Source organism: Nicotiana tabacum, chromosome 10 (genome assembly GCF_000715075.1).
Source record: "Nicotiana tabacum cultivar K326 chromosome 10, ASM71507v2, whole genome shotgun sequence".
Taxonomy (NCBI): Eukaryota; Viridiplantae; Streptophyta; class Magnoliopsida; order Solanales; family Solanaceae; genus Nicotiana; species Nicotiana tabacum.
Genome location: NC_134089.1, coordinates 1,443,487 through 1,455,986, shown reverse-complemented (window position 1 = coordinate 1,455,986; position 12,500 = coordinate 1,443,487). Strand labels below are relative to the sequence as shown.

At 36.0% G+C, this 12,500-nt stretch overlaps 1 protein-coding gene and 1 long non-coding RNA gene across 2 annotated transcripts in view; one reads left to right on the top strand and one right to left on the bottom strand.

Moving 5' to 3' along the window:
* Window positions 1-384: 384 nt before the first annotated feature.
* LOC107772907 (1-aminocyclopropane-1-carboxylate oxidase homolog) lies at window positions 385-3,047 on the bottom strand. The gene is made up of 5 exons (XM_075223568.1): window positions 2,291-3,047; window positions 1,600-1,606; window positions 1,161-1,385; window positions 962-1,085; window positions 385-636 (listed from the first exon to the last, which is right to left on the bottom strand). The coding sequence occupies exons 1-5, from the start codon at window positions 2,604-2,606 to the stop codon at window positions 385-387; spliced, it is 924 nt and encodes a 307-aa protein (XP_075079669.1). The 5' UTR covers window positions 2,607-3,047.
* An 8,235-nt stretch (window positions 3,048-11,282) lies between these two features.
* The window catches only part of LOC142164573 (uncharacterized), a 4,217-nt gene continuing 2,999 nt past the window's right edge, over window positions 11,283-12,500 (top strand). Inside the window, exons 1-2 of the long non-coding RNA XR_012695325.1 lie at window positions 11,283-11,376; window positions 11,469-11,604. This is a non-coding gene — a long non-coding RNA (uncharacterized LOC142164573). The remainder of the gene's footprint in view (window positions 11,377-11,468; window positions 11,605-12,500) is intronic.

The following is a 12,500-nucleotide window of genomic DNA, read 5'->3' as shown; positions in this document are numbered from 1 at the left end:
ATGTCTTCAGCTTTTGGTTATTAATCTACATAGTAGGGGTCGATGCCAAACCTCCCATCATTCCAAGACGGCTTATATAAAATTAAAAAAAACAAAAAAAAAATTGGCAATTGGAGTTTGAGTAATAATTGCAATCCTTGTCATTTTCAATGAGAAACTATCCATATCTGAAGGTATATGGACCGAATGAATTTATAAAGGATAACGTGGATATAACATCACCGAATGCTTCCTAACTACCAACAAATGAAATCAAATAGAAAAACGACAAAGACTTGATGTTGTTATATTCATACATGGTTCTACAAACCTTATTTGCCACAATATCTATCATCTTCAGAATTACTCCAGCACACCCCTTTTATTGGGGCTCAACTATTTAGTCTAAAGTCTAAAATGCAACAAAGCAGAAGTGTCATCCAGCCCTTTGTTAGTGTAATAAGTAGTGTACTCCTTAATTGTGGTTTCCTTGTACTTTAGAGGATTATGTTCTGATATCAACTCCTGGATAGGTCCATATAACCTTTCTGTTGGAAGAAAACTTGTCGTGAAAAAGCAAGCCACTGATATCCTTGAACTAACCTTATTTGCCAGTACTCTATGTTCAACACTTTTGAACTTGTCATTTGATATAAGCTGAAAATGACACAGCCAAAAATCAAGGATCAACTTTCTGTTTTTGTTTATAATCATCTAAAACTTATGTTACATGCTGATAAGACAAGTATGTATTTCTAACAGCTACGCTAAAATTGTAGCAAACTCTTAGTGTATTCTGATGCTTCAAGTGCTCGTATGGTGTTATATCCATTCAACAAGTACGTCAAGGCCAGAGGCAGACCTATGCTATACAGAGAGGGAGCGGATTTTGGTTTAATCCAAAAGTGCACCTGCGACCTTCAAATCCTGAGTCTGCCTCTGGTCGAGGCAAATGAATTATTAGAAGAAATGTAACACTTGCCTGAAGAAGATCTCCAATATTGACCACGAGAGCTCCGGGAGTAGGGGGAACATCTACCCAATGGTTTTGATGTAGAACTTGGAGGCCGCCTATATTGTCTTGGAGAAGCAAGGTGAGGAAGTTACTGTTAGCAAATAGTAATGACTTTTAACACATTTAAAATTTGAGAAAAATCTTGTCTATATTGATCAAATAATACCTGCAGATAGAGGAAAATTCTTCAGGATTGGGAGGTATAGGAGCTACTGTGGCATAAAAAGTGTCCCTCCAGTTGGTTACTGGTGATCTAAACAGATCAAAATTACTATGAAATATAAACCGTTTTGTGAAGTCTCGCGAATACCATTTCTTCTTCACCTCAGTATCTTGTTCAAAGAACCTGATAACCCCATCTTTCATTTCCTCCATAACATGACTAAGAATCCTGTAATATGGCCAAATTTTCATGACATTTGTCATGACATAATATTCATTATAATAAATCTGTGAATCATGACATTTGCCATGACATAATATCCATTATTAGGCCAAAGATTTCTTGCTATAAATAAAGTAGTTTCTCCTCATTTGAAAACACATCAATTCAAGAGCTTTTCACTCTTGTCTTTCTTTCTCCTCCTTTATTTCATTATAGAGACAATCCTGCTAACATGTTCACAAAACCTCTTCCAGTGTCCAAGTTCAAGCTTTGTCTGAACTTGATTGGCATTTATGAAGAATGATTTTGCCCATTGGAATTTTGCGGAGAAGGTGGAGCAAATTTACTATATATAAGTCGAAATTAGGCCAGGGTGGAGATTTGTAATATGACTAAATTTTCATGACATAATATCCATTATAACAAATTTGTGGTTCATGACATTTGCCATGACATAATATCCATTATAACAAATTTGTGGATTATGACATTTGCCATGACATAATATCCATTATTAGGCCAAGCATTTCTTGCTATAAATAGAGGAGTTTCTCATCATTTGAAAACACATCAATTCAAGAGCTTTTCACTTTTGTCTTTCTTTCTCCTCCGTTATTTTTTTATACACTATTTCTCTTTCGTTGGAGTGATCTTGTAAGGTTATTCTCTTGGGGTATTTGGGATTAATTAGAGTATTTACTCTAATTTTGTACTCTCTTTTGTACTCTTGTTGGTATAGTGAAATTGCTCCTCTCCGCTTGTGAACGTAGGTCACCTTGACCGAACCACGTTAAATTTGTGTCTTCTTTATATTCTTTAATTGCCGTTATTATCAACTTCCATTGTCTTTGTTATTGTCATTATACTGTTGTTTGGCTAAATTCCACACTATCCGGGTTCCCGATCCTAACAAATCCCATGATTAATCACTTGAAAGAAACCCCAAGTGTCCGATACATGAACAACTTGCTGGACTATCTTCTTTCGCGTGATCTTATCTTCTTTGATGCAATCAAGATCGATAATTGGAAAAGTAAGTTCCTTTTTGCTGGGAATTTCTACCTCTTCACTCTGTGGTTGAACAAAAATGTTTGGTAATATGGTAATACCTGCATCCACTAGTCCCTTAACACCGGCTTTCGTCTCATCAAAGGCTTGTAGTTCAGCTTTTCTGTCATACTTTGGCTCACTTGCAAACTGAATTTCATCTGTGTACTTCATCTCCATTTTTCTTATTCCTTTGTAACAATCAGTACTTGTTATTAAACTCTAGCTTTTTTCTAAATGTGAGATTTAAAGTTAAATTTGCCAAAAGGTATTGAATAACTTGTAGAAAAAGTTAAACATATATGACATGTAATTAACAAATATTGTGGCTAAGAATTGAAATGTTTGTCAGAGTCAACATATTTCAGCTTCAAAAACAAACGTGTCAATGTCATGATCACAATTTCATAATCATCTTCAGCATCATCGGATAACAAATGCAACCACTTCAAAGTTGTGGTCCACAAAGCAATGAAGAAAGAGGAAACACATCATCAGTATTACTACCAACAACAACAATAACAAACTCAGTGAGTTCTCACAAGTGGGGTATAGGGAAGGTAGTATGTACGCACATTTTACACTTACACTAGAGGGCTGAGAAGTTGTTTCGTATAGACTCCCGGCTAAAGACAAGATGAAAAGAATTAGTGACAATAGGTGATAACAACAACATGGTTTCAAAAAAACTAAAACTAATGAATGCAATCAAACAATAAATAGTACCATGTATATCTTTGAAATATTGGAAATTGATCCGTCTTGGTTTTGATTTAATTTTTCCTCATTAAGCACATTATTATAATCTGTCTTTGATTCGTATTCTGGAACAAATAAGATTTTTTTTCTATTGAGAAATGATTTTAATTCAGTACAACAAGAAAGATACCTGTCTGATTATTCATTTGAGAAGGCATAATGTCTATTTTGCAGTTACATAATTAAAAAGCATTTGAAAAAGTTTCCTGGAAATCTCTTCTCCTTTAATTTACTTGACATAAACTACATCTTGTGTGAGCTTGCTCACATTGCCGGTCTTAAGCTCGGATAAAGGAGTTTTGCGATAAGTTGATAGAGGCGGATTCAGGATTTGATGGCTACGGGTATCAAAATTTTAATGTAAAACGACCACTAGTGAAAAAGATTGAATTAGGGTGTACATTCAGTCGATTCAATCCGTTTTGGATTACTTCGGTTCGATGCGATCCATTTTGAATTTATTCAATCCAATTTAAAATATGTTTTATGCATAAACGAATATGTGATACACCCCTTCCATCTACATGTAGCTGATTAATATTATATTATATCTTTGATGCATCACTAAAAAAAATTGTAATTAATAAAATAACATTATATGAATTAAAAAAAATGATTAGATTACATTCATCCAAATAAAACACTAACATCCAGAAAAAGACAAAGGAAGCAAATATACAATATAAATAAATAATCTCGGGTGTTGTGCATGAAATTTCAACACTTCAACCATGGCACCTTCGGTCATCTTGTGACTTGTGGTGTCACTTGTTCCTGATGCAGGCGTTTTTGTGGAAAAATACTAGTATGTATATAAAACTTTATCTGAGCGACCGGATGGCGTGACACCCCAATTCCATACATAGATCCGCCTCTGAGTTGACAGTCAGCGTAAAACTAGTCAATTTATGATGATGAATCACATTAGAGAATATGCTTAAATGGAGCGACATAGCCAGTGAGGATTCATATAGCTGACACAGACTTGCTTTGCAATATTGCAGCATAGTTATTATTATTGTTGTTCACGTCGTTGTAACACCTAGGATTTCCTTGAGCCACAATTAGGTCAGATCATTTTGAACGGTAGTAGGTTCACTGCTTCCTCAACCATCACTTAACTTTAGAAGATTATCTTCTTATAAGTACTTTGTATTTACTCCATCGAGCGTTGATGATGGCTAATTACATTATGTTCCGCTCTTCTAAATTTTCAATTTGAGATTAGCTGAATATTACAAAGGAAAAGGTAAATCATGTTATTTCTGCACTTGGTGCCATTGCAAAAATATGCAAAAAAGAGTGAAATATTACTGCTAAAAAGAGAGAAATGAAAAAGATGCTTTGGATTCTTCTACCATGTATCCGAATATTTAATTACTTAAAAATAAAAAATATTAAGTCATATTTACAGAATAAATCATTAGGCATTTAACTTGAATTAAATTTTTGACCATGCAAGATAATATTGTTTCGATGGTAAGACGATTTTTTTCAACAAGTCAGAAGATAATTCACAACCCAATTGCAATTTTAGAGGGGTTAAAATTGGTGTAAGTTATTCAGACGAAAATCAGAGGCCGGAGCCGAGTGTTTAAGCTTTTGGTTGATTCAGTATTCGATACTTATATCATAAACTTATAGCGCGTGATTGTAAAACTCTATATATTAATTTCCAGCTAAACGACGTAGGATCCTTCTATTCTACTATTTGCTAACTTAACCCAAACGACAGCGTATTAAATTGAACATAACACATTAACACTCTTCCTGCGATTATTTGAATTCAAGAGTTGAATCATTCATTACCTGTGAAAAGTTAAAACAAATTCTTACTCAGTGGTTTCTGATAGGTTTGCCGAACTGGGGATAGTTGTGTTTTGTTGATAAACCAAGTGAAGGTATTGTTGAAATTGTCAAAAGTCCCAAATCGGTGGATGATAATTTTGAATGGGAATTTCACCCTATAAAAGGAGGCTTAATGTTTAGGATTTATAAACACCTCTCATATGCCTTTTTTATCTTCTTAAGGTATTTGTATCTTTTCTCTTTAGTATTATTTTACTTGTAATTTTGGAGTGGAATAAAATATTGATTGTGTCCGAGGAAGTAGGCAAAATTGACCGAACCTCGTAAATTCTGGTGTTCTTTTATTGTTGTCTTATTGTCTTGTTTATTATTTAGTGGTTGTCATAATTTTTGGTATAGTAGTTGTGACTAATTCACATTATATACATTTGGCTTCCGCAACAATTAGTATCAAAGCCAAGGTACTGTCTAAGTATGCTCTGTGGTTGCAATATAGTCTGATCTTCCACATCAGAAAAGATCTATCTTGGTAACTGAGTCAAGGTTCTGTCTGAGTATGCTCTGTGGTTGCAGCTTAGTCTGATCTTCCACACCAGAAAGGAAATAATCTTGATTTGTGTCGTCAGCTACTAATACGTCATCGTTATTTGGGAGACAATAAACAAGAAGAATCTACATCAAGTGTCAATAATACGTCATCGTTGGTATCTTCGCTTATGACAAGAATTGTGTCAAATGCGAAATTTGCGGTAGAAATTTTTGACGGGTCAGGACATTTTGGGATGTGGCAAGGCGAGGTTCTAGATGTTCTTTTTCAACAAGGGCTAGATCTTGCCATTGAAGAAAAGAAGCCAGATGTTATTGGAGAAGAAGATTGAAAAATTATCAATCGTGTTGCTTGCGGTACCATTCGATCCTACCTTGCTAGAGAGCAGAAATATCCATACACAAAGGAAACTTCTGTAAGTAAATTATCAAAAGCACTGGAGGATAAATTTTTGAAGAAAAACAGTCAAAATAAATTGTACATGAAGAAAAGACTGTTTCACTTCACCTATGTTCCTGGTACCACAATGAATGAACATATCACCAGTTTCAATAAGTTGGTCACAGATTTGCAAAATATGGATGCAACTTTTGATGATGGTGACTTGGCCTTGATGTTGTTGGGGTCACTTCCTAATGAGTACGAGCACCTTGAAACTACTCTACTCCATGAAAATGACGAAATTTCTCTCAGAAAAGTTTGTTCGGCTTTGTACAGCTATGAACAAAGAAAGGGAGAAAAACAGAAGGGCGGAGAAGGAGAAGCACTAATTGTGAGGGTCGTCCTCAAAATCAAACGAGGACTAAGAAGGGAAGATCCAAGTCGAGATCTAGACCCAGCAAAGATGAATGTGCCTTTTGTCGAGAAAAGGGGCACTGGAAGAAAGACTGTCCGAAGTTGAAGAATAAGGCCAGACATAACAATGGAAAGGCCATTATGGATTCAAATGTAGCTGATTGTGATGATTCAGACTTCTCATTAGTTACAACAGAGTTATCAACATCATCAGACATATGATTGATGGACTCGGCTTGTAGCAATCATATGTGTCCCAACAAGGACTGGTTCGTGAATTTTCAAGAAGGAGAATATGGAGTCATCCACACAGCGGATAACAGCCCTCTTACCTCATATGGCATTGGTTCAATAAGATTAAGGAGCCATGATGGAATGATCAGAACATTAACAGATGTTCGATATGTACCGGGTTTGAAGAAGAATCTCATCTCTGTGGGAGCCCTAGAATCAAAAGGGTTCAAAATCATTGCAGAAAATGGAGTGATGAGAATATGCTCCGGTGCACTAGTGGTAATGAAGGCCAATCGGAAGAACAATAACATGTACCGCTATCGTGGTAGTATAGTTATTGGGACAGCAACAGTGACATCCAGTGATGACAAAGAGGCAGAAGCAACCAGGCTATGGCATATGCGCTTGGGACATGCTGGAGGGAAATCCTTGAAAGCTCTATCTAATCAAGGATTGTTAAAAGGCGTAAAGACTTGCAACTTAGAGTTTTGCGAGCATTGTGTCAAAGGGAAATATACAAGGGTTAAATTTGGTACAGCGATCCATAATACTAAAGGCATTTTGGATTATGTACACTCTGATGTTTGGGGTTCTTCCAAAATACCTTCATTGGGTGGGAAGCACAATTTTGTAACCTTTGTTGATGATTTTTTCCGAAGAGTGGGGGTGTATACAATGAAGAGGAAAGATAAAGTGTTGGGAATTTTTCTCAAATGGAAGACGATGGTGGAGAATCAAACAGGCAGGAGGATCAAGTGTATTCGCATAGACAATGGAGGTGAATACAAAAATGATTATTTCAATAAGGTCTGTGAAAATGATGGCATCGTCCGACACTTCACTGTCAGACATACACCACAACAGAATGGAGTGGCAGAACGTATGAACCGGACTTTACTGGAGAAGGTACGGTGTATGTTGTCCAATACTGGCTTGAGCAAAGAATTTTGGGCTAAGGCAATTACATATGCATGCCACCTCATTAATCGTCTACCATCTGCTGCTATTGATGGCAAGACACCATTTGAAAAATGGTATGGAAAACCTGTCGTAGATTATGACTCTTTGCACGTGTTTGGCTCAATTGCATACTATCATGTGAAAGAGTCAAAATTGGATCCGAGAGTAAAGAAGGCTATATTTATGGGGATTACTTCTGGAGTCAAAGGATACCGCTTATGGTGTCCAGAGACAAGGAATATTATATTCAGCAAAGATGTTACCTTTGATGAATCTGCCATAACAGATAAGGTGACAGTTGAAGATGTCAAACAAACTGGTGGTGCATCAAAGCAGGTGGAGTTTGAGGGAAAATTTATTTTTCCTACACAAGAAGTAGAGGAGGAAACTCATGAAGATTACCCTCTGGAAGAAGAGCCAGTAGAGAGGGAGATTCCAACTCAGGAACCTCGACAACAACTTGAATCAATAGCAACCAGCAGGCCAAAAAGGACAATAACGAAACCTGTTCGTCTCATAGAGACGGTTGCTTGTGCAACCTCAATTGTAGCTGATGGTGTTCCTATCACTTATAAAGACGCAATCCAAAGTTCAGAAGAAGATAAGTGGAGGATTTCCATGAATGAAGAAATGCAGTCCCTTCATCAGAATCATACATGGAAATTGGCCAATCTCCCAAAGGGAAAGAAAACAATTGGGTGCAAATGGGTATTTGCAAAGAAAGAAGGATTTCCTAACCAAGAAGATGTTCGCTACAAAGCAAGATTGGTGGCCAAAGGATATGCTCAGAAGGAGGGAATTGATTACAATGAAGTATTTTCTCCAGTTGTAAAACATTCCTCCATTAGAATTATGTTGGCTTTGGTAGCACAGTTGGATTTGGAACTAGTTCAGATGGATGTAAAAACTGCATTTTTACATGAAAACTTGGAGGAGGAAATCTACATGAATCAGCCAGAAGGATTCAAAGTTGTTGGAAAAGAAAATATGATATGCAAACTTGAAAAATCGTTGTACGGATTGAAACAATCTTCTAGACAATGGTACAAGCGATTTGACAAGTTTATGTTGCGGCAAGGGTACAAGAGAAGCAAATACGATCATTGTGTGTATTTGTGCAAACTTAATGATGGTTCATTTGTATATCTTCTCCTATATGTTGATGATATGTTGATAACTTCCAAGAATTCGGAAGAAATTGATAAGTTAAAGATTCAACTGAAGGAGGAGTTCGAGATGAAGGATCTGGGTGAGGCAAAGAAAATTCTTGGCATGGAGATAATAAGAGATAGACGTTCAAAGAAACTCTGTTTATCTCAGAAAGAATATTTGAAGAGAGTACTACAGCGTTTTGGCATAGATAAGAAGACTAAGCCAATTAGTACGCCACTTGCTCCCCATTTTAAGTTAAGTACTACTATGTCGCCAAAGGATGAAACTGAACAGGAGTATATGTCAAGGGTACCATACGCAAATATTGTTGGTAGCTTGATGTATGCAATGGTTTGTACGAGACCTGACATTTCACAAGCCGTTGGAGTATTAGCAGATATATGCATAATCCAGGAAAGGAGCATTGGCAAGCTGTGAAATGGATTCTACGGTATATTCATAGTACTGTAGATGTTGGGTTAGTTTTTGAGCAGGAAGGCAATCGGTCTGTAGTTAGATATTGTGACTCAGATTTTGCGGGTGATCTGGACAAACGAAGATCAACTACTGGTTATGTGTTTACTTTTGCAAAGGCACCAGTTAGTTGGAAGTCTACTTTGCAGTCAACAGTTGCTTTGTCTACAACAGAGGCAGAGTACATGGCTATTACAGAGGCTGTGAAAGAGGCAATTTGGCTTCAGGGGTTGCTAAAGGAGCTTGGTATTGAACAAAAAAATATTACAATTTTTTGTGATAGTCAAAGTGCTATTCAATTAGCGAAGAACCAAGTTTATTATGCAAGGACGAAGCACATTGATGTTCGGTATCATTTCGTACGAGAAATCATAGAAGAAGGTGGAGTCACGGTGAAGAAAATTCATACTACGGAGAACCCTGCTGATATGCTGACAAAAGTGGTGACTGCGGTCAAGTTTCAACATTGTTTGGATTTGATCAACATTGTTGAACACTAAAGATTGAAGATGAAGACACAACCAAAATTTGTTATTGAGAGAAAATTAAAGATGTGGAATTTTGCCAAGGTGGAGATTTGTTGAAATTGTCAAAAGTCCCACATCGGTGGATGACAATTTTGAATGGGAATTTCACCCTATAAAAGGAGGCCTAATGTTTAGGATTTATAAACACCTCTCATTTGCCTTTTTTATCTTCTTAAGGCATTTGTATCTTCTCTCTTTAGTATTATTTCACTTGTAATTTTGGAGTGGAATAAAATATTGATTGTGTCCGAGGAAGTAGGCAAAATTGACCGAACCTCTTAAATTCTGGTGTTCTTTTATTGTTGTCTTATTGTCTTGTTTATTATTTAGTGATTGTCATAATTTTTGGTATAGTAGTTGTGACTCATTCACACTATATACATTTGGCTTACGAACAAGTATTCTATTGCGTATCGAATTGAGTGCGCCAATATATTTTGAGGTTAGAGTGAGTGATCATTCGGTTGCTTGACCAGTTGAGCTGAGGTGAACTTGAATTCCCAATTGCACATAAGGTGCTCGACAAATTGTCCTACTGAGTGAGTTGCTCGAGTTCTGTGGCCATTATGAGTAGTTTTCACAGTAAAGATGATTCTTTTTTTATTTTCTGTTTTTTTTTCGTTTGATTCCAAAGTTATGGTGGAAACATCAATAACAAAACCCGACATTGATAGAATAAGTTCTTTACCAGATGATGTACTCCATAACATCCTTTCACGTCTCTGTATCACTCTCTTTGATGTGGTTCAGTTGAGTGTACTGTCCTACATTTGGACTACAATGTCTTACTTGCACTTTGATCTTGATAGCTTTCATTCGGAAGGGGTAAAACGGTATAGCGATTCTGCAATGGCTGAGAAATTCAAAGGCTTTATCAACTGGGTGTTAATTTCCCAAAGCACAATCAGTCTGTTTCTTCTCTTTTGTGATGATTTCGCCTTCGATAAGGTAGCGGTGGATTCACGCGACAACAAGGCGAAATGTTCGCGAACTTGTCTTAAGCTTTCGTCTTGGTGAGCCATTTGAGTTGCCATGTTGTCTTGTAGCTTGTGAATATTTGCAAGTTTTTAAACTACAGCTGTCCATTGACCTACTTAAACTGCCTAATCATCTGGGATTTCATCAGCCGAAATTGCTTCATCTTGAGCACGTTGTGTTGTCGGACGAGCATTTGACAAGTTCCTTGTTCTCAAAATGCCATCTCCTTGAAGATTTGATCTTAGAAGATTGTAATTTAGGAGATGTGACACGACTTGATATTGCTTCGACGAATATCGAGTCTAATGATGTGGAGAGTTATGAACAATTGTGAAGTAAGTGTTTCTTGCCCGAGTCTCAAATCCTTAAAATATCAAACACCACTGCCATTGGATATTATCCTCGAGAATCTCTTTTCAGTAAAAGTTGTTACCATCAGCGTTACTGATATAACAACCTATCCATTTGAAGAAATTGGCATACTTGTGAATAAGATGATCAAGGAGTTTCCTTCTACATCAGCTTTGAAGCTATGCATCACTTCCGTTTCGGTAAAGTTTTCCTCTTTAGGTTAAGCGTAAAAGTGAAATAGAAGTATCAAAAAATATACAGTGTAAATACATTTTTTGAAGTTTAACTAGTCATCAAAAATATGCACATAGTCTAAGTAAAAAAAAAACATACAGTCTAAGTTTTTCTATCATTGGGAGAGCTTGTCAGTATCTTTTCAATCAATCTCTTTACTAAGATTTCTCATTTCTTAGTTACTAAAACAACTCTATTATTTCCCATTTTTTGCTGCTGTAGGGTCTGTACGAGGCGGCTCGCGAAGCTGAAGTCCTTAAAACTGGCTGTGGGACTTGATGAAGAATTCATGCCAGTTATGAAAGTATTTCTCAAGTATTCTCCTTATCTGGAGGTTCCTAATTTGTGGTTTGATAAGGTAATGCTCGTCATCTTTTTCACTAATTTTTTCTGTACAATCCTTTTTCTTTCATACGGTAGTGTTTCCAAGGACTGGTAAGTTTTGAGAAACTAGAGGTGTGATTAACGTGAAATGATTCACTCAATAACAGAAGATAGCGCGATTAAGCTCAAAAGGTGACGTCACTAACAAGATAGTGCGATTCAGCTCAAAAGACTAACATTTCCCAACTCATTTCATATTTGCATTGAATCAAAATAGAAAAGTAAATCACTATTTATAGATAACTAAAAGGAATAAAATAAAAAGAATATGCTATTTGCCTTGTAAAATTGCTTTCTTTTCTGTGTGGGGGCACTCAAAAAAATATTGATGCTTACCATGGTTAAAATAGGTATGGGTGAAAATTGGTCTGAAAATGTTTGAAGATAATTCTTTTTCAGTGAACTCATAAATCCATTAAGTCAATGGAGGCTTTGATGGCACTGTTAATAAAATGAGAAAAACTAGAGAGAGAATGAATGATAACTCATTATCAAAATAGAAGAGTACATCACTATTTATAGATAGTTAAAGGGAATAAAATAAAGAGAATATGATATTTTCCTTATAGATGTTAAACTAAAGGAAAGTAAATAATTATTCATTATTATAGAATATTTCTGAACTAAAAGGAAAATTAATAATCTATAATTAATATAGATTGTAAAGTAGAAGGAAGTTGATTATTATAGAATATCTCTACAACAATAACAACAAATCACAAGTGGGGTGTGGGGATGGTAGTGTATACACAAATCTTACCCCTATCTTATGAAGGTAAAGAAGTTGTTTCTAGTACACCCTCGGCTCAAGAACAGAAAAGGGGGCGATAAACAAACAATAGCATCAACAAAGTAATATGACAATGTTTG